Source organism: Haliotis asinina, chromosome 14 (assembly GCF_037392515.1).
Source record: "Haliotis asinina isolate JCU_RB_2024 chromosome 14, JCU_Hal_asi_v2, whole genome shotgun sequence".
NCBI lineage: Eukaryota > Metazoa > Mollusca > Gastropoda > Lepetellida > Haliotidae > Haliotis > Haliotis asinina.
Genome location: NC_090293.1, coordinates 16,709,757 through 16,731,896, shown reverse-complemented (window position 1 = coordinate 16,731,896; position 22,140 = coordinate 16,709,757). Strand labels below are relative to the sequence as shown.

Sequence of the window (22,140 nt, the reverse complement as noted above, 5' to 3'; positions counted from 1 at the left end):
CTTAAATTATAGAATCTACATCATGACATGTACCCAACTGTACATTTGTTATACCAGTTATCAATGCCGATGCTGCTGTATATAATATATGTTATGTATGTCATATCATAGTCCCCTTATGTAAATACTGTGTTGTTGTTGTGATTCTCATAATATTATATGTACTATTTACTGTTCTACATGTCACAGCGGCTGATGTTGTATTCCATATCGGGCGAATAAAGTATTATTTTTATTATTGAAAAATGCAACATTCAGAACGTCAAAGATATCGTCAGAAAACGACTTCTCCCTGTGACATGAGTTAGACACGTTCCTTTGTTTTATCAGCTGTTTCATAGGTCACGTGGTACAAACTTTTGCGAGCGTTTCATGTATGTTTTTCTTTTTCTGGGAACCTTTCAAGTTTACTATTGCCTCGTGTCACGGTTATGGTGACGTTGTTTCAACGAGTTATTGTTGTGAGAGAATCAAAATGTAAAATATTATAATTTCATTGGTCAATTACGTGTTAACAAGTTTCCGTGTCACCCTTCCCAGGAAGGTGACAACTGGAAAACATATTACCCGCTGCCATGGTAACTGCCAAACACTCCGCCTAGAAGCTGCATCGCTTACAAGCGTATGACGTCATAATATGACGCATGCAGTGTCCGGATTTCGAAAACCTTTCGATGAGGGCCTAGATTTTCGATGTCCTCTTAGCGCTAAGATAATCGTAAGTGAATGTTCATATATCGCATTTACGTCGATCTCAGCGCTAAAAGAGCTTCAGAAATTTAGTCCCGGGTGTTTTTGTGTTCACTGTGTACTCATTTATTTCACTAAAGACGTCTTATTTAAACTATTTATACAATGACTAGTTTGCACGCCCAACTTAAACACAATTAACCATTTTTCTAGCAGTTTTGTGCATGTCAGAATGTTTTTCACCGATTTTAAAAAGCCAGTCGAGAGGCAGATGCCATTTTGTTTACATGTATATAGTGAGTAGAGATCTTCAAAAACATTAAAATGATTTTTGTCCATTTAACATGACGGTAAGATAAATACATTGTATGGTTCAGAGTTCTCCGTCGGGTATTAGGGTCTGATGTACGCTCCTCGTAGCAGTTTTACTCCTAGCCTTACGTATTACCCTGGAAGAGGCATACATGGTGCTTATACATATCACCCACGTTTCAAAAACGCACAAGGGTAGACCATGATGGTCAGATACATCCCTTGTACATAGCTTCTGGGTAACCTGTAACACAAGAGTGTACATCAGAGCGTATTCCCTTGGTCATATGACTACAACGGTAGGTTAAATTCACTGCAGCTTCTGGGTACACTGCAACACACAAGGGTACATGACTACACCCGTAGATTAAATTCGTTGAAGTCACAGGGTATACTGCAACGGCGATCCAGTTACTTTGCTCATTAAGAGACAAATGAATGAGATCGGGTGGTTAGGATCGCTGACTTGGTTGACACGTCATCGGTTCCCATTTGTGTAGATTGATACTCACGTCAGAACTTCATGTTTTATACATGTCATTAAAAAAACAAAAGATCAATTTATCTAGTTGATAGTCCATGTATGTGAGTTATCGATGTTTTCTAAAAGAATTTACCTCAAATTTGATGAAAAATAGGTTTTTATTATTTTAAAATAACAGGGCTTTTTCAGGAGTGCTTTTTTCCTGGTAAAACCGAGGACTTATTTTCATGAGGACTTTTTTTCTGCAATCCCCTATTAGTTGCACTGATATAGATTATCCTGTTATGCTCTAACACTATTCTCTGCTTCTTCTGTTCCAGCACCATGCTTTAGTCCCATGTGCTTAAGAACCATTCTGTACACCATCTGCTTAAGCACTATATAGTAGATGTGGTATTGCCATACAACCTGTGATACAACACATCACGATACTAACAAAGATACTAAATTTTTTATCAAGATCAAAGGTAAAAAAGGTTTATTGTACAAAAGGCCTCCTGTCCATATACAAGAGAGTGTGTATATAACATACTTTTACACACAGGGAGTAACACCTTCTTTAAGCACTGAAGCTGCAATACGAATTCCAATACAACGCTGGCAATACGATACTAAAATCTTTAATTCCAACACCAGCTATAAAACAGCTTAGATCAAAATACTTTAGATCAAAACAAAGTATTTCATCAAATTCTGCCCGCCTTTTTCAATGTTCGTTCAGAAATGAGAAAGTTAAATTCATACACAGACTTTGTGAGTGTTCATAAAATGCAAGCACTATGTTCGACACAGTTCTTAACAAAAGAATTTCTTGACAGATATTGCTATTTGGCAATATTCAAAGTAAAGCATCCAGGTATCATGGCCCATTTAAAGAACCATATCGGGATATACAAATAATGCAAAATTCTGTATCGATTCACTGTATCAGCAGTCTGTGGATTGATGCACTGACACGTATCAAGAGTGTATGCAATAAGGTCCATCGGAACGCCCAAGACCGGCACGACAACATATCTTGCTGTCAGGTCTGGTTAAATCCTTTATGGGCTGGTAGAATTTTGAAGTTTCCAGCCACAATGCCTTGCTCCCATTCTGGCTTATTTCATGCACTTTTATCAATGAATCGTCACACTACTATACTGTACGCCCAGCTGCTTAAGCACAATACTATGGTACTCTCATCTGTTTAAGCACCATACTGCAGTCCTCTTATCTGCTTAAGCACAATACTACAGTACTCTCATCTGCTTAAGCACCATACAGCAGGTTTTTCATCTGCTTAAGCACAATACTACAGTACTCTCATCTGCTTAAGCACCATACAGCAGTCCTCTCATCTGCTTAAGCATTGTACTGTACACTCATCTGCTGAAGTGCTGTCTCCATGATGTAGATGATGTTCTCAGAGCTTGCATGGTTCATCAGGGGACACTCAAGTTCACCTGAAACACAAGCATGGATTATCATTCTTGTTGTTTTTCTCTAAGAGCGCAGTTTATTATTTACATTCAGCCTATTTTGTGTATGACATACTGCTGGCATCAGCACTGGAATAGGGACAGGCCACACCATCATGTTATGTCACATACCTTGTACAAGTGAGTTTTACGCCACATTCAGCAATATTCCAGCAACATCATTGTGGAGGACATCAGAAATGGGCATCACACTTTTTACACAAGTTGGGAACTGAACCTGGGTCTTCAGCAAACCCGTAATCTTCAACCACTAGGATAACCCACCAGCCCTATCTTCTACAAGTTAGAATCAGTCTTCAGTAGCCCTCAACTGATTTGGGTGACATGTCATGTTATTTTAAGTTCAGATTGAGGTTTAGAATTAACCCGATTAAGCGAATATTTATAGTAGGAGGCGACTAACAGTATCAGGGGGTTAGACTCTGCTACATATTTCATTCAAACCATCGTTTCCCAACTGAGTGATACACCTGATGTCAAATTGTCAATTGAGGGTCCAAGTGGTTTTCAGTCATCTTCGGGTCTCAATGTTAATTTTCTACGCCGTGTTAATCTACAAAAGGACAAACACATGAGTTGACTTTGCTTGTCGTCAGAGGCGACTTAAAGGACTGGTCAATGTCAATGTCATTGTATTTCAAATGGGTGGACAGAGTCTCATTACATCAACCACTTGATTGTCTAATCCCGATTCCATTATTCACAAAAAATCATTAGGTCAGATCAATTTTATGTCTTGTTTTATAGATCTGCCGGGTCACATTGTTTCAAGAATAAGATAAAAAATAATAAATTCATTTCCCTGCTCAAAAAATAAAATCCTAATGTTTAAATTGGCTAAAAATGTGAACATACACCAAAATTTGTTTCACATTGATGTTTGCCCCATAATATACACTTTATAAATTGCCAAAAGTAAAAAATACTCTATTATTCAAAATGAATTGATAAATCTTGATTACAACCACGCACATGGTTCACCCTTGCACTGGGCACAAAAAACCATTATGGCTTTGTCTCATAAAGTCTTGCTCCCACACAATTTACAGGAATATTACTTTGACAGGTGATTTTCTATTTTCAATTTCATTTTCCCTCCTGTCTTAGGTTTTCTGGGGACAAAAATCCACAAAACAAGAAATATAACTGGTCTAGCCTAAAATGGCCGAAATGAGCATGGAATTAAATGACTCAAGAAATAACTCCAGCTGCAGTTGTGCAAAACAAACAAACAAACAAACCTTTCTTGAGACATTCTCTAACACATCTCTGCTCGTACTGAAAGCCCTCACTGTTAGAGAAGTTCATCTTTTCTTTACATTCAGGAACTGGGAACTCAAACACCCCTGACGGTGTTGTCATCTTTGTAGGGCACCAGAACGGATCCTCCACCTATAGATAACAAGAGTCATCAGAAGATGACATATCCCTCTGGCCTCTACATATTTGAAAGGACAAATCATCTGACAGTTACTTATTGTGTTTTTAGACCAAGTCAGAATTCATTAAAAATATACTGAACATCATTGAAAACGCACCACCTGTAAATTTTGAAATAAGGCAATAGAATCTTTTGGAAATGGAAAATTAATGGTGGGAATTTTGATAATAACACACTAGATCGTAAATAACGCTCTACAGTAAAAAACGGATCGTTCGAACACATCATCGAACACATCACATGAAAACAACAAAATTCATGCACATAACACACGAAGGGCACAAATTGCATGCAGAAAGCATGCTGTTCAGGGGTATAAATGACCTTCGGCACAAAACTGTTCTCATTTTCGCAGTACTTTCGTAAGTAAAGTTTTTTCACCATGCCAAGATTGTCACCAGAGGAACGAGAACAGGCCTTGGGTATGTTGCAGGTCGGCGCTTCAAGCAGAAACATTGCACGACGATTTGGGTGTCATCATTCGACCATTCTGAGGCTTGCTAACAGATACCAACAAACAGGAACCAGCAGGGACCGGCAACGCCCAGGTCAGGCACGTGTTACCACCCCTCATCAAGATCGAGACATTGTACGGCGCCATATTCGGGATCAAACCTTGCCCGCTGCCAGAACCGCCAATGCTGTCCAGGGTCGACGTGGTTTGATCAGCGCTTCCACCGCCCGACGCCGTCTCCGTGCGGCAGGGTTACGCTGTCGACGCCCTTACGTTGGACCCATCCTGACTGACAGGCATCGCCGTGAACGCCGACAATGGGCTGAACAGCATCGTGTGTGGTTGTTACGACGTTGGCATGGTGTGGTGTTCTCCGACGAGTCGCGTTTTCACTTGCGAAATGCTGACGGGCGTCTACGGGTATGGCGTCGACGGGGTGAACGTTATCATCAGGATTGTGTTGTGCAAACCGATCGGTGGGGTGCTGGCAGCATTATGGTGTGGGGAGGGATAAGTTATCACCACAGAACCGCTCTGATTGTTTGTCGTGGCAGAGTGAATGCCGTTTACTACCGTGACAACATTCTTCAGAACAACGTCGTTCCCTTCTTTCACCAGCATCAAGATCTGCACACATTTCAACATGACAATGCACGAGCCCACACTGCACGTGTTTCGATACAGTATCTGGCTAACAACAACATTCCTCTACTTCATTGGCCTGCATTGTCACCAGATTTGTCACCCATCGAACACTTGTGGGATTACATCGGCCAACGCCTCGCACGTCGTCCGCAGATCAACAACCTTGGGGAACTCGACAATGCCTTGCAGCAAGAGTGGAATGCAGTGCCTCAGGACTTTATTCAGAGACTTATCCGTTCAATGAGGAGACGTTGCACAGCTTGTGTTGCTGCTAACGGGGGTCATACACGCTACTGACTTTCCATTTTGACCCCATCTTTATTTCATTGTCAGCTGCATTAAATCTTCACTGTTTTGCTTGATTGTTTTTTGCTTCTTTTCTTTATCAAACATTGGTCTACACAAATATGTAAAATTTACATAGATTGCTCACTTCTGCTCTTAGAAATCCACAATTTTAGGGGTGGTGCGTTTTCAATGATGTTCAGTATATAAATGCCATATATCTGTAATCAGAAAAAGTCACCATTTCAAGATCTGTCTTGTATATCTGAAACATTCTTTTGAAAGATATGAAATGGTTTTCGAGTTAGGCTCCGGAAACGAAGTCTGCAACGTGTTCATGGAACCGAGAAAATAATACATCCTAAAAACCTGTAAATAGCAAAAGGCACCACTTTGGGGTCTGCCACACATATCTACCAAGTTTTACTGACATATACTAGGAAGTTTTTGAGTTCTGCTCCGGAAACGGAACACACCTCTCACTTCGTCCGAAACGTTTCCATGGAAACCGATAAAATAATAAATCGCAAAAACCTGTAAGTAGCAAAAGGCACCACTTTAGGTTCCGACTGATATATTTACCAAGTTTTGCAGAAAAATATTCAACGGTTTTTGAGTTCTGCTCCAGAAATGAAGCCCATCACTCCATTTTGAAACTAAGTCCAAAATGTTTCCATAGAAACGAAGAAAATAATAAATCAGAAAAACATGTAAATAGCAAAAGGCACCAGTTTGGGGTCTGCCACACATATCTACCAAGTAACACTGACAGATATTAAGAAGTTTTTGAGTTCTGCTCCGGAAACAAAACCCGCCTCTCACTTTTGAGACTAATTACGAAACGCTTCCATGGAAACAGAGAAAAAAATACATCACAAGATCCTGTACATGGCAAAAGGCACCACTTCAGGTTCTGACTGATAAATCTACCAAGTTTTGCGGAAAAATATTGAACGGTTTTTGAGTTCTGCTCCGTAAATGAAACACACCTCTGACTTTTGAGACTATGTCTGAAACATTTCCATGGAAACCAAGAAAATAATAAATCACAAAAACCTGTAAATAGCAAAAGGCACCATTTTAGGTTCTGATTGATATATCTACCACGTTTTGCAGAAAAATATCGAACGGTTTTTGAGGTCTGCTCCGGAAACGAAGCCCACCCCACCATAAGACTAACACCAAAATGTTCCATGGAAAAACAAAAAAAATATAAATGCAAAAAATCTGTAAATAGCAAAAGGCACAACCACAGGCTGAGATTACTATATCTATCAAGTTTGGTCTAAAAATATTGAACGGTTTCTGATTTATGCTCCGGAAACAAAATGATTATGGACGGATGGACGGACGGACCTGTACATTCCAGGGGGATAATAATACAGTAAGTCAATTCATTAACACCTCTCTCCAACTATGTTATAAACATAATCAATGAATCTCTCTTTCTCTCATTCTGTCTTAATAATTCCTGCCAATAATATGTCCCCAAAGTATACATGAATTCTAATGGTAAAATATAACTGCATTAAACAGAATGAAGAATCAGGTACAGAATATACACTTGCAAGGTTATTTCAACGTCATCTTTTATTCAAATATGGGACCACAGAGTCTGAACATTTCATGTGACACAGGTATATATAAACAGAGATTATTACATGAGCAAGTGTGCCATACAACTTATACTATATAATTCCAAACTTGCCTATGCCAGTCTTGCCTTCAAAGTCTATTCATGATGGATAAAAAGTGTATTTTGAGGTGCAAAAGTGTACAATCTCCTTAGGAATATAATCTGGCTCCTCTCAAATTCACAATATTAACGTCTACACGACAATATGTAAAATACGCATACTTGGCTCCTTTAGTTGACCTGCTTATTCCGGGGATGGAAGTGTATTTGTCGATAAACTTTTGATAGAAGCACTTTCAAATCCGTGGTTTCATCAATGGCTTGGTCAGCCAAGCTGCTGCCATTCGTAAGCAATCGGAATATATCTGTAGGACTGAGGTATGCATGTTGATGGCACTGATAAACAATATGGGAAGAACAGACAAGGGCATTCTCAATGATGGTTAATACTAAAAGTCGAACCTCACTGTGGAATGAAATTATTTTTTAACAATTTAACTCAACTGACTTACAATATGCTTTGTGGGCACATAAACATACTTAAAAATAGAAAAATCATACAAAATAGCCAAAATACACCATGTAGGAAGGTCTGCATCACCCACTTGCTTGAGTGTCGTAATTTCTTTATCAGCCACTTTTTTCTACTAAGAAAGTGAAATCCCAAATATGACATATGTTGCACTTTATTTAAGTACATTTGTGCTGTAAAACATAGTAAACACGTGTGATGATCCCGCTCATCGATGCCTTGTTCAACTGTTTAATGACATCACAGACGATGAAACACAGAAACAATGGCTGCTCAGCAAAAGTGATACATGAACATGTGCACTTATGAGGGATATGACACTGGTTATGTTTCACCATAAGGGTAATAAATGCCAATAATAGGTGAGACACAGACGCCCACCATGGGTCCGAAAAATCGATAAACTAAGTCCCGGTTTACTATCCAACCCCCTTACTATATAACCTATAAAGGTGCATCACCAAATCACGGTGACGTGATCAAAAACAGAACAATTACGCAGTCATCATTGAATATATCGTATTTTAAAAGTCCCATGAGTATCAGAAGCTTCTGTCCACATTTCTGATGTGTGTGGGAGGCATGTACACAGGCCTTTCGAGGGGATGCACTTGTTGTTTTTTATTAAATCGCCAAAGACCGAGTTGCTGTGCCGGAAGTATACAAAACTAGGTCATCAAAAATAGGTCCAGGGATCTGACTGGCTAACACCATTGTGTACAAAAAACACTCACCCACGTGAAGTTGTAGTTTGCATTATTAACCAATCAGATTCCCGGAGGTCGCTGACAATCTAGTTTTGTATTCTTCATGAGAGTCCCATACTCAGATAATAAACAGCCCATTTTTATGTCAGTAAGTAGGTTGTGACCAGCTGCTCCCCATGTATTGGTCGGTTTGTTTATCCATGATTGTCAACCATACGGTATGGTATACATGTACTACTTCAATAATTAACATCGATATTCACACATACTATCGACGCATCATTAGTGTTAAATTCTACCGCTGAATATTGCTATCGACTACTCAACAACTGCAATCAAACGATAGTTCGATGAACATCCCTAATAATGATGTAGACACAACACCCACTTTGATACAGCCTTTGGTTCCACATATTAGCAGTGAGTTGGAGCTGCTCTGGGTCTTTGTGTGATACACAATACTGGCGATACGGCTCCTGCTGAACCTCAGAGTGATGGCGCCTCCTGCGTCTACTCCTGAAACAACAGAAGCGAAAGGGGACAGGCCAGTATTATTAGTTTCTAAAGTCTATGTACCCTCATGTACTTACCCAAATAGGAATTGAGTACCCTGAAATGTAAGGAATACAGCACATCTGTCAACTTTGTGAATATCTCATGACATTGAATTTACGTCTCTTAACAGATACAAAGCATAACACCATTACTTACATTCACAATTAAAACTAAACAATTTTCATTCCCACTGTTACCGTAACTTGACTACTCACTGCATATGCGCAGATAAATTACAGTTGTTAACAATAAGCTCCATGAATCTGACAATACCAATAATGTAAATGTGTGCTACGTTAATTATGATAAAGACAAAGTATTATCTGCCCTCATAATGACAGAGTTCACTCCCTTTCCGAGTATTTGATTCCTAGAAATAGGACTCGATTCCAGCAGTACTCGAATCGGATTCTAGTACCCAGGTACCTGTAACAGCCCTTGCCCATATTATTGTTTCTAAACACTGGAGGTGGACTGGCCCCTTCCTGATCATAAACACATTAGCAAGAAGACAAAAATATGATTAAGGACGGATCTGTATTATCAGTTTCTGAACTCTGGGGCAGTCTCATGGTTAAACATTCACTCATCATGCCAAAGACCACAGTTCAATTCCCCACATGGGTACAATGTTTGAAGCCCATTTCTAATGTCCCTGACATGATACTGCTGGAATATTATCAGTGTAAAACTAAACTCACTAACCCTAAACTCTGGACTACCTGATGACTTTTCTTGTTATTCTCACCTACTAGCAAACATTACCTCTGAAAGAAACTGAATAACACCAGATAACAGAAAGGTGTTATCACTCACCATCCTCAGTGACCTCTCCTTCCGCGATGACCTTCTCAGGTCTTTCCTTGAAGATCATGTCCGCCATCATGACACAGTAACAGCCGATATCCATCAGTCCGCCACCACCCAGCTTCTTCTCGTTGATGCGGGCTTTGTTGTAGATGTTGATGCAGAAGGAACTCTGCATCAGTATTACATCACCAATGGAGTTGGAAGACAGTTCTTCTCGTACTTTCTCATAAACTGGAAAGAATCGACTCCAAAAGCCCTGTTTCGAACATAAGCATGGTCATGTCACTAATCAATGCTTAGTCACTGACAACACATAAACTTCATAGTAACAAATAATCCCATTAAAACTGAAAATGGGTGCATCAAAATTTAGACTTTTTAAATAATGGCTTTGGCACTGCAAGTAGATCAAGTCAGCAGTCAAAATAATGTAGTTCAGTGACTGACAAGAATTCTAGACTCGTTTCATTTAGGGCATTTTCACTGCACAAAGAGCTTGGCAGTAGGGAAAACAAGCATTGTCACTAAGGTGAAATAATTCCCCCCAGCACTTTATCAAATCAAACTTGAAATGAACAATTCTTAAGATATCTTGCTGACAAATGCCAAAGTCCCCTTGTGACCTTGAGATGAAGGTCAAGGTCTCCAAACATGACTGAGACCTTTCTTTCACTGTGATAAACCAGAGACCATATAATATTATATGGTCTCTGGATAAACCTAGATACCAAATATGAAAAGCATCTAGTCAATGGTTCTTAAGATATTCCAATCCGTACACACGTATAGACGGGCGACCTTGAAAATTAACTGAAGGTCACCAAAGTGGACTGAACTCTGTATCATCCCTAGATAAAGCTTAGTGTTGAATATGAAGAAAATCCAGTGAACGGTTCTTGAAATATTTCTCTTGTGACTTTGAGGTCAAGGTCAAGGTCACCAATCCTGGCTGAGACCTTTCTTTTACTGCAATAAACCCCAATACCAAATATGTAAAGAATCTAGACAACGGTTCTTAAGATATTCCAATCCGAACGCACATATGGACAAATGGACTGAGCCTAATACTATATTTCCCCGCTTCATGCTAAGCACGCAGCAGGGGATAATAATGCAGTTCAGAGACTGTGAGAGAAAACTTACTTCCATAAAAAAGAGCTTCTTTTCTTTAGCTGTCCTTAACACTTCCTGGGTCTGTACAGAGGTCAAGGTCAACGGTTTCTCACACAAGACATTTTTGCCAGCACCAAGACACAGCAGACACATCTTATAGTGCTCTGGATGGATGGAGCCAATGTAAACAATGTCTGAAAGAAGCAGAACATATGAAATTCACCACTTTAACTTAAAGACACTACATAATTAATGGTTAGGGGGGTGATGATTTTTGTGGAGAAGCATGCACAATGTGAATGACTACCCTCCTAAAATGTATATACACCTTGAATGTCATGTACAAAATCATCCCTACCCATCTTCCCATTATCTTAAGCATATTTCTTACACACAAACACTGACACACCCTTTCTCTCCCCTCAAGTGAATGAGTGAAAAAATGTTGACTGACCCTCTCATTTACTCACTCCCCATCCCCATTAAAATATATCATAACATCATTGGACTTAAGGACGAAGACAACTTGTTTAGTGCAGTAAATGTGACATTTAGATGTAAAATGGTAAGAACGTAATCAAGTAAGTTAAATATACACATTATGGACAAGAAGAATCAATGGATGAAAGGTATTACAGTTGAAGAGGTTTATGTACCATATGGTGACATTACTGAAAGTAGTTGTTAGTACGATAGTACGAGTATATTCATGAAGCAGTCAAAGTGTTAAACATATCAGATTTGACACTTTGAAACAGCAGGATCTGGAGATTATGCAATGCTAGATACCAGTGTCTTAATAATGTAAACAATGCTACAAAACTGGTCTGGGGAGCTCATTCTAAAATAATATATATAGGAAAGTGTTTCATTTTTTTCCTTAAAAAATTGGAAAACTTAGAAAAAAATCAGCAATGTACATGCTTGTATGAAACAGACCATAACATGAGCCGAGTCACAGAGGTTTTCATGCATTGCATGGGAAGGGGTCATCTCATAAGGCAGTTGATCATTGTCCGAGAATACCAAACACCATGGGCACATAAACATTTCAGGAGATGACAGTATGAGTGCATGGTGAACTGTAAAACAGCGTTATACTGCTGACATGTTATAGATAAGTGTAGCAGTGTCAAAATGTAATGCTTTGTTTAGTTTTGAATTACATGTATTTCCATTGTTTTTTGTTGTGCTGGTATATATTACATTTACTTAAAGATTAATGACAGGAAAAGAACTGATGTGTTCACGTATCATAGTGTGCTGGTCAAACTACATTATGGTGACGACTTCAGATGTAGTGTCGACTTGGAATGCTAGGTGTCATCATCGGTACTTGAATCATCCAGATGGATGATGACGAGGGCAGTTTTGTTGTAACACTGTCTGATCAGCTATAGTCCCCGTCGATTTTCAGCACATGACCTTCAGCCTTTTGCCACACATCTGGGGTAATTCTAACAAAGGAGGCATAGATGAGATCCTTGACATCAGATAGTTTGAATGCCGTGTTGTTTCTGGATATGAACCCTTTGCAGTTAGCCCAGAGGAGCTCACAGTGCCTGACTGATGAACGGAGGACAAAGTGACCATGTCAAAGAGCCAGGTCATCGGTGACGTACTGGACTGGTTTTTTGTTTTGCTTTCTTCTGTAACAACTGCACCTTGGTTTCCGATTGTTTGTAAGGCACATTACAGGAAGTAAGATATTCCTGTGCTTTAAGGCTACTCATGGTGGGAGTAATGGTACCAGGAACCTGTGTATTATAGTAACTCCATAATAATGATGGCTGGGTTTGTGTAGGCAGGGCAACAGTTGGTGTTAAAACCAAGAATACCTCACCATACATTTCATTGTGATAATCCCCATCTGTGCGCTTTGCCTCGAATACAAGATCACACCCCTCTATCAATCCCTTGTCAGAAGTGCTTGCATGAAGGATGACCAGACGCTTGCCCTTTCCTTACGGCAATGTTATCTGATGGTAGCCACATACGAAAACTTTGGTTTTGATATTCCTCGATGGACCCTAGATACAATGCCCGCATGGACACAATGGAATATTGTTCTCTGAAGACATGTCTATCATCCCTGTGTTTTGTATACCCCATTTCGACTAGTGCAACGGCTAATGTTGGACATAACATGTTTATGGTGTCTCATATTTCCTCTTGTATTTTGGCACAGGTTGGTGGTATTTTCTGTTTATACAACTTCAGGACAGCTTGTCGAATAACACTTTTATCAAAACTGTCCAGTTTGTGTGTCCTACCTGGCTTATTATTGGTTATTGGTTTTGAGACAACCACCACTGTACATTTCTTTGCAACCCCATATACCTGCTTATATGACAAGCCCATAGCACAGCTGGCCCTATAGTACAACCTATCATAGATAACAAATGGTCTCCCTCTGTCTTTTTCAAGACGAAAGTATTTAATGATGTTATAAAGCTACTTCTCTGTGTTGCATTCCGTGTTGCAGATACAGCGATTGCAGCATGTGATTGCGAAGTGCATACACCCGTATACCAGGTGCATGGGATTATTGTGTTATATAGAGCCTGCACATTCTCATGCACAAAATAACTGACATACTACACATTTCCGAGGCCTCAATAATGCAGACTGAGTTCAGGTTATGATTTGAAATAATAACCTATCCTACTGTTCAATTCTGATCTAGGTGTGAGGCCAATTGCATAATTAGTCTGCTTCTTATTAGCGTTGTTTGGACTTTGACAAAATAAGAAAGCGGTAGTTTTTCCGACTTTCCCCTCTGTATATGATGCTACTGGATCGGTTATATCTTTAAAGCTTGAAATCTCAACTAGTTGTTACCTTAGTTGATGTTTTATATCAGCCTTTTGATGAGAGTTGAGATGAGAAAATACAAGGCAATGACCATTTTTGTAGCATTGTTTACACTATCTCAAAAAGATATCTCAAAACTTGACAACTATCTAAAGTTCAAATGATGAGGAAATTGTTGGAGTTGTCACCATGATTTGTGGCAGATTTTTACCAACCATGTTAAGACAATAGTACTGACAGAAAAACATCCTTCAGTGAACGACAGTCAAGCCTGTCCTTATTGATTTGAACGTAGACAGTGATGACACAGACAATGAATTAGGAGTGAGTGAGTTAACAAAGCAATTTGGATACATTTTGAAACAACAAATTGCAAGAAGAGAGGTACCTGACAGAACTTCATCTTGTGGTCTGATTGAGTCAGTGAGTTAGTTTAGTTTTATGCCGCAATCAGCAATATTCCAGCTACATGTATATGGCAGTGGTCTGTGAATAATCGAGTCTTGACAGATCAGTGATCATTCTTTCTCTTACTTACTGACTGACTGAATGACTGACTGACTGTCTTGCCAACTGACTGTCTTGCTGACTGACTGCCTTACTGATTGACTTACTGACAGACTGTCTTACGAACTGACTGACTGTCTCACTGACTGACTGACTGACCTGCCAACTGACTGACTGACTGACTGGCTGTCATGCTGTCTGTCTTGCCAACAAACTGTCTTGCTGACTGACTATCTCACTGACAGACAGACTGTCTTACTGACTGACTGACTTGCCAACTGTCTTGCTGACTGACTGAATGACTTGCCAACTCCCTGTCTTACTAACTGACTGCCTTACCAACTGACTGACTGACTGACTGTCCGACTGGCTGTCTTGCCAACTAACTGTCTTGCTGACTGACTGTCTAACTGACTGACAGACTTGCTAGCTGACGTACTGACTGACTGACTGACAGACTGTCTTACTGACTGACTGACTGACTGACAGACTTGCCAACAGACTTACTGACAGACTGTCTTACTGACTGATGGACAGACATGCCGACTGTCCTACTGACTGACTGACTGACTGTCTGACTTGCCTACTGACTGTCTTGCTGACTGACTGTTTTACTGACTGACTGACTGACAGATTTGCCAACTGACTTACTAACTGACTGCCTGTCTTACTGACTCACTCACTCAGCGACTCACTCACTCACCAACATCAGGGTCTTTCACCAGGTCTTCATAGCTTCCATATGATGACTTTATCCCAAACTTGTCTGCAAATTCCTTGGCTCTGTCAGCTGATCGGGCAGCTACTGCTACAACCTGTTAGAGAGCACATTCACGATGTTTCAGGCTTGTAGCCGAACAATGCACTTAGGCACGTACATAATTTGCATGTATGTTTGTTGTCAAAGCTGTGCTTAAGTGAGCAGACACACAGTTGAATCGTTTGCTGATACATGCACTTGGCATTTATCAAGCTATTTTGATGTGACCTATTAATTATCAAATTCAGTTGAAACAACCATCAACTGAGACTGTTTACTTTTCTTGGTTATAACACACCAAAACCCTACAAGCAGACAAGAATGGCTACAGAACAACCAGTGATCAACATCCTGAGCATCAATTCAACCTGTTGGGCATAGTGAGTGGGTTTAGTTTTACGCCTCACTCAGCAATATTCCAGCTATGTGGCAGCGGTCTGTAAATAATTGAGTCTGGACCAGACAATCCAGTGATCAACAATATGAGCATCGGTCTGCACAATTGGGAACCAATGACATGTGTCAACCAAGTCAGCGAGCCTGACCACCCGATCCCGTTAGTCGCCTCTTACGACAAGCATAGTCACCTTCTAGGGCAACTGTTGGGCATAAATTAAACCTCACCATCTAACCTATACAGTTGCCTCTACAACCGATGCAGTATGTGAAATTTACACTGGCCCTGTGGTCCCTGACTAGTACAAATTCATCTGAACCATTAAATGATATGTTTGCAGTGGTCCTGGTGGCCAGTGAGTTTTGTATTGATGTAAACGTACAAATCTTATTTGGAACACTGAGGCACCAACAGGACCATTTATCATAGTCCTGTGATCTAGTGGGAAATTTTGAAAGGTACTTTCCCTGCAATGGAAGTTATTTTCACCTACCTGAAGGCCAGACCAATTATACATTATTATGTAAAAGAAACGTTACTTTGACTGTTGATTTTTTTTCATCTTCAAAATGTGTTCCCTACTCCCTAATGTTTTTACTGGCTAAAAATGTGAATTTACACCAAAGTATGATTCAGATTCCTTTTTGCCCCTTATTATATGCTTCATAATTTGCCCAAAGTAAAAATACTCTATTACTCAGAAGGAATATTACATTGACAGGTGATTTTATTTTTTAAAGTTTATTTTCTGTACTGCCTTTACGTTTTTTGATGGCAAACATCAGTAAAACAAGAAATAAAATTGGTCTGGAATAAACAGGGAATCACAACATGACCAACATTTACATTTTTTTTAAAAAAAGTGTAGAATGTACTGTTATCTTTGTTGCAGAAATGTGCAATTCCATTGTCATATGACATCATGCAGTGAGGTGAAATGGAGTTTAATGTCACACTTAGTAATCACGTGGATATGGTGTAACAACAGAATGCTACCTTTGGTCAGGAAAATAACAGCTGATAACATACAAACTAAAGTCAGGGAAAACTAGATGTTTTTCTTTTCACAGGCTGTTTTTACATTTTTGTTTATTATGGCTTAATATGTTTCATCAAATAAAAAATACAAAAATGTTTGACCTAGTTCAGTAACTGACAACATTGTAAAACACAACTTACCAGATGATGCTCGCTAATGTGGTTAGTTACATGCTATTATATCCCAACTTCTCAGATCAATGCTCATGCTGTTGATCACTGAACTGTCTGGCCTAGACTTGATTATTTACACACCGCTGTGATATAGCTGGAATATTGCTGAGTGCAGTGTGAAACAACAAACAAACCAACCAAAAAAAATTCCATCATATCAAATGCTTTCTTTATCCCCCTAATATGGCTATACTGTTATGAATTCAGCAGTACAGTATTCAGGTATACATGCTTGACTATATACCTGATGCTCCTCTGGGCTTTGACTGACAAGAGCTGAAGTGAAGTCATGGGATATCACCCCAGCACTCAAGATTCCCCATCTGGTTGCCATGGTGATGTGTCTTTTACCTGCAAACTTCAAGTTTAAAAGAAGTATGAGAAAAATAATATTACCTGGCTAATTTCAGTTACATTCAACCACATTCCCCACATTCCACTAATTTAAGTTTAAGCAGGGATTTTCCTTGAGTCCTGTATTTGAGGGTCCCCTGGACTCACACTCGTAATTTTTAGGTTCCAAGACTACAGAATGTGGGACCCAGAAGCTTAAACATCATTATTGTAATAAGCAGTTATATTCATGAGTTACTTTTGTCACAATGTATATGCATCTGCATTGTTTTGGGTCAACATTCATTGTGTTCACAATGAGTAGTTGTCAGCAAGTAGTATTTTAGGTGTTTAATGCAGGTCTCTGATTGTTTTGGATCATTCCATTACAAGGTCATAGGGCAAACAGGTTATTCTATCTTTCTGTCAGTTACATGATTTGTAACGATCACATGGTTGATTGGGACTGGCTCATTTCAAATATTAGGTCATGAGCCATTTTCACTTATACAGCACTTGTCACCCTCACCCCAGTGCTCATCACTTGTCACCCCTCCCTGTTATGCACAGCAAAACCAGATACTGAACACACAAGTTATCACAATCCAGTGGTATGCAACAGGTGGATTGCCTGTTACAACACTCCCGTGTCACCCACAGGAGTGTCCACTGATATCAACATATATCTACCAACTGGAGAATAAACGAGTTCACCTCACACTAGCAGCCTTTTGTTCCCAGTATTGTAGAGGGTAAATCCCAGGCTGCAACATTGTTAATACTATGCTGTAAAATAGCTGTCATTCAGTTACTATTATCGCATTGTGTATCATGATCATCACATTATTTAAAACAGTATTTAAATTGCAAATAATGCCATAACCAAGCTAGTAGATAATCAATTGTTACTTGACTGAAATTTTTACGAAAAGTATTTGGATCTTTTCTGTGTCCCTGAGGACACTCTAATAAATTTCACCATTGCTGAGGAAGATGGGATATCCTAGTGGTTAGACAATTTGATCATCGTGCTGAAGACCCAGGTTCGATTCCCAGCATAGTTACAGTGTGTCATGTCAATTTCTGTTGTTCCGATCTGTGATAGTACTAATATTAAACATTATTCAACCACAAAGAAAGCAACTATTCCTAATATATCTCAGAGTTCATGTATGCAGGCATCAGTCTGTCTCACAATCCCTGAACCACATTATTTTCTCTACTGCCTAGCCCTCCCTACAGAGCAAAATCCCTAAATGAAGCCAGTCTAGATTACATCAGATTTCCAATCTGACTGAGGATCCTTTTCAATTAAAATATGTTGATTTGTTACCAGGGCCGAAGTTAATTTCGTAGCGAGGCACTATCCACGATGAAAGGGTGTAATATCAGCTGCGCCCCCCCACCCCACCCCCAGCAACCTTCAACCCTGCATGGTTACTATATACATTATGTACATTCAGACTAAGTAGCAGTTTAGCGTACATCAGTGTACTGTTAATAGTAATTAATGCACCACCAAGTACAAGCAATTGTTGTCCTTAGCCATGAATGACAATCAATGGGGTGAGAAGGTTAACAGCTTGTCTCTCAAATGAACATATTTACAGAAATGATGATCAGTGCGATTTGTGCGGTTTGTAATCCCCTCTTTTTTTCCAAGGTCAAGTTCTGATTCTCAATCAATACCCACCCACCCCCACTGAAGATCTGAACAAAAGTGCAATGCCCCCCTTTTTCAAATGGCAGGATCCGCCCATCATGATGATGATGATGATGATGATGATGATGATGATGAGAAGGAGGAGGAGAAGGAGGACGATCATTTTTTGCTCTTTTTTTTCGTTCTTTTTTCCTCTTTGAACATCTTCAATGACCCCACTACATCCCCAAAAATTTCAAGTTCAAGGCAAGTGACAAACTCCCCACCCACCCCCTGTCATGTACAAAATTAGTGACACAAATCGTCTTCCTACACACTGTGACTCCATAAAATTGTAAACATAAAATCTAATTTGCACAAAATCGTTGACACACACTAGGTACATAATTTTTAGGTACAATTCACTGTGCGTTTACGACCGTCGTCATCTCGTAGATATTCACCATTCGGATGTTGCATCCACTGTGTTTCAGATTTCATCTTATAAAATGGTGTATATCTACTAGACGATGCGTGAAAGTTCTAACCAGTATGTTACCAATAAATGTTTGTAGTGGTGATGATGTTATATCAGTTGCACTGCGTTGGCAGTCTGTCGTCTATCTTTCAGAAAACCTCTTTCGTGTCGAGTCCAGAAATGCGGCATCAGTCACTCGATACGTTTGTTATGTAGGAGTTACCTCCCTTCATCTATGAACTTTCTGCATGATCACTCGCAGTCATGCAGTGACAACTGAACGAAATAGCAATATTTAAGTTTTTTCTGGACACACGTTCAAATTATGAACACTTTATTTATTTTTCCATTCAATGTGCTAATCACTGTTGTCTTCAGTCTCTCCCCCAAAGTCAATATCAATTTCATGAGTGAAAAAATATACCGTCAAACTTTCTTGCAGCGCTCAAAAAGTTTATGGAACTTAATGAGATTTGTTACTATGAATAGAACACACAGAGTCACAGACCATAAAAAATCCATGTTATTTCTTCACAGCAGCAGTATGCGTGGGCGGTCATGAATGAGTGCTTGTTACTTATGAGTGCTTGTTTGCCGCAGACGGCAATCTTTTTCGTGGACAGATATGATATCGTAGTCCTGCATATAACTAGACGAGTTCGCACTATACCAAGGTGCGCCGTATTAACTCGATGTAGGCCTTGGCTAGAATAAGAGTTTATTCATATGAACTAATGATGAAGCGGTCAATTCAATTATGCCAATCTCATGCAATTTAAATTGTTTTTATTCAGATAATTCTATGATCCACAACTTTCTTAAATAATTACGTTACTTCTAATTAAGACAGTTTATTATACAGCGTTAACATCAGTTTAAAACGGATATATAAGACTTCGAGGGAATACAAGATACAATATTTCAGCTACTTGCTCAGCATAAATTGTAACAATGCGAGTTTCTTGAATTTCTTTGAGCAGTAGGGCATTCATGTACCGACATTTTCTTGCTGAAAACTAGTCTGCCCCACAGTCACGTTACTTTTCCTACTGCCATCAGAGACCATATAATAGATATTATATGGTCTCTGCTGCCATGCCTTCTCTGCAATGCTAAAGCCTTAAATGAAGCAAGTTTAGATTCCCTCTAGTTGTAATAGTCTAAATCCCTATGTAACAGTCTAGTCTCCCTGGGGCTGCTTTTCAATTAAAATGGGTTTGTTTCCTACTATTTACATTCTGAAGGTAGGCATTAGTCATTAAAAACGTGCCTCGAAATCACAGCACTTGCATTATGGGAAAGATGTTGACAGTTATACTGAACGAAATGAATTTATATATATCACATTCCGTTCATATTTGTATTTCGTTCAAGAGATACCGGTTTTTATGGGCACCGCAACATTCAGGAAGTGACCGACACTGTGCAGAGTTCTGTGATATAAGTCGGTCACGCGAACTCATAGCTAGGCACTGCGTAGGAGTTTCATTGGCATTGAAGAGACGAGAGATCTCGTTAAAAGCATGTCGCTGTAAGAAGCTTGACGTCGGTAGGGTAGCTGTTTGGAGTTTACATCGAATGATATTTCAAAATGGCTGCCTCCATGGAAAGCATTAATCGTCTGCTAGCGTCAGGGCAGTATAAACCTTTGTTGGCTTTACTCAAAGGGTTCAGAAATGGAGTTGTGTGAGTAATTTACACGCCTTTAGTATTTAAACGCTTTTAGTATTTATCAAGGAAATTGTATTTCGAACGCCATTGGACGAAGGTTTGTTGCGACCATTTGAGACGTAAGCAGATGATGCTGATAATGGTATATCTTGTCACTGTCAGTTCTGGTAACGGCTTGTTTGGATAAAATCGACTGAGTCCAAAGTCCAAACCATTTCAATGCAACTATGCTCAGTTGCCGGCTTGTTGCAATATCTTCATAAACAATATATATAAGTCCCTTGAAGATATGACATAAATTATATATCACATGCATATCAATTTTTGAACGACAAAGGTGTGGTTAGTTACATTTTATGTAATAAAGTTGACATTGTTGTTATCGATAGAGATATTAAAATATTTCCAATACGGAACAATTGTGAACATTGTTTCAGTCTTACAACAGGATATACAATACATCAATCTCGAGCCATTCTATTTTGAAACGATACCCAGGAATAATTTGCCATCATAGCTTCATATTGGAAGTAATATCCCAAGCATAATCTCTTTATTATAAACACAGTACAACATATCTCTCTGAGCTGGGGACAAAAAACCTATCAAGGTGACTCTTCACCATAAAAGTTAGCAAAGATATACATGTGCATTCTGATCTGAACCTTATCTTACCAAGCCCTTAATGTAAATAAAGAAACCATAAGATTGTTATAAATTCATTATTTGCTGGAGCAGTGTTTCTCTGGGGACTTTATTTAGTTGTGGTTTAATGTGCAAACTCAAATATTGGGGTAAAATGACAACAAGCTGGAATTAATGGTATCTAGACCAGACAGACATCACATGGCATGTATCAACCAAGTGAGTAAGTCAGCTGACTACATCCTGTTTGTTGCCTCATACACCTAACATGAGTTTGCTGGGGATCAGTTCTAACATATATTTAAACGGTTGTGTCACTAAAATTAGCCTAAAATGAGCTAAGCAGGTGAAGGTACGTCCGCTTCTCAGGTACCCAGGTTAAAGAGTTGATTGGACTGAGTGCAATGTGGACAAAGTGCCTTTCCCAGGGACACAATACAGTATGAGATCCAGGTCACAATTACATTTTTGGTGTCCCCACTAGGATTCAAACCTTGCTTTTGGCATGAGAAGCCAGCGTGCTAACCACTACCCTA

At 39.3% G+C, this 22,140-nt stretch overlaps 2 protein-coding genes across 2 annotated transcripts in view; one reads left to right on the top strand and one right to left on the bottom strand.

The window, feature by feature from the left end:
* Positions 1–1,934: 1,934 nt before the first annotated feature.
* Positions 1,935–19,511, bottom strand: LOC137261444 (trans-1,2-dihydrobenzene-1,2-diol dehydrogenase-like). The gene is made up of 8 exons (XM_067799192.1): positions 19,370–19,511; positions 17,080–17,193; positions 15,170–15,281; positions 11,176–11,339; positions 10,039–10,288; positions 9,056–9,183; positions 4,209–4,359; positions 1,935–2,931 (listed from the first exon to the last, which is right to left on the bottom strand). Exons 2-8 carry the CDS (start codon positions 17,167–17,169, stop codon positions 2,831–2,833), a joined length of 996 nt encoding a protein of 331 aa, XP_067655293.1. The 5' UTR covers positions 17,170–17,193; positions 19,370–19,511; the 3' UTR covers positions 1,935–2,830.
* Positions 19,512–20,781: 1,270 nt separating this feature from the next.
* LOC137261303 (peroxisomal membrane protein 4-like) overlaps positions 20,782–22,140 on the top strand; it is a 33,314-nt gene continuing 31,955 nt past the window's right edge. The window contains exon 1 of the mRNA XM_067799027.1: positions 20,782–20,974. Coding sequence (XP_067655128.1) covers positions 20,880–20,974 — 95 coding nt within the window. The 5' untranslated portion in view covers positions 20,782–20,879. The remainder of the gene's footprint in view (positions 20,975–22,140) is intronic.

What these genes read in the sequence shown, in the direction of transcription:
- LOC137261444 (XM_067799192.1), bottom strand. Translation starts at nt 17,169, where the DNA reads ATGGCAACCAGATGGGGAATCTTGAGTGCTGGGGTGATATCCCATGAC. An exon ending in GGTGAAAGACCCTGATGTTG is followed by an intron (nt 11,340 to 15,169) that starts GTGAGTGAGTGA and finishes TGCTTCTTTCAG; the next exon opens with ACATTGTTTACATTGGCTCC. An exon ending in AGAAGCTCTTTTTTATGGAA is followed by an intron (nt 10,289 to 11,175) that starts GTAAGTTTTCTC and finishes TGTTCGAAACAG; the next exon opens with GGCTTTTGGAGTCGATTCTT.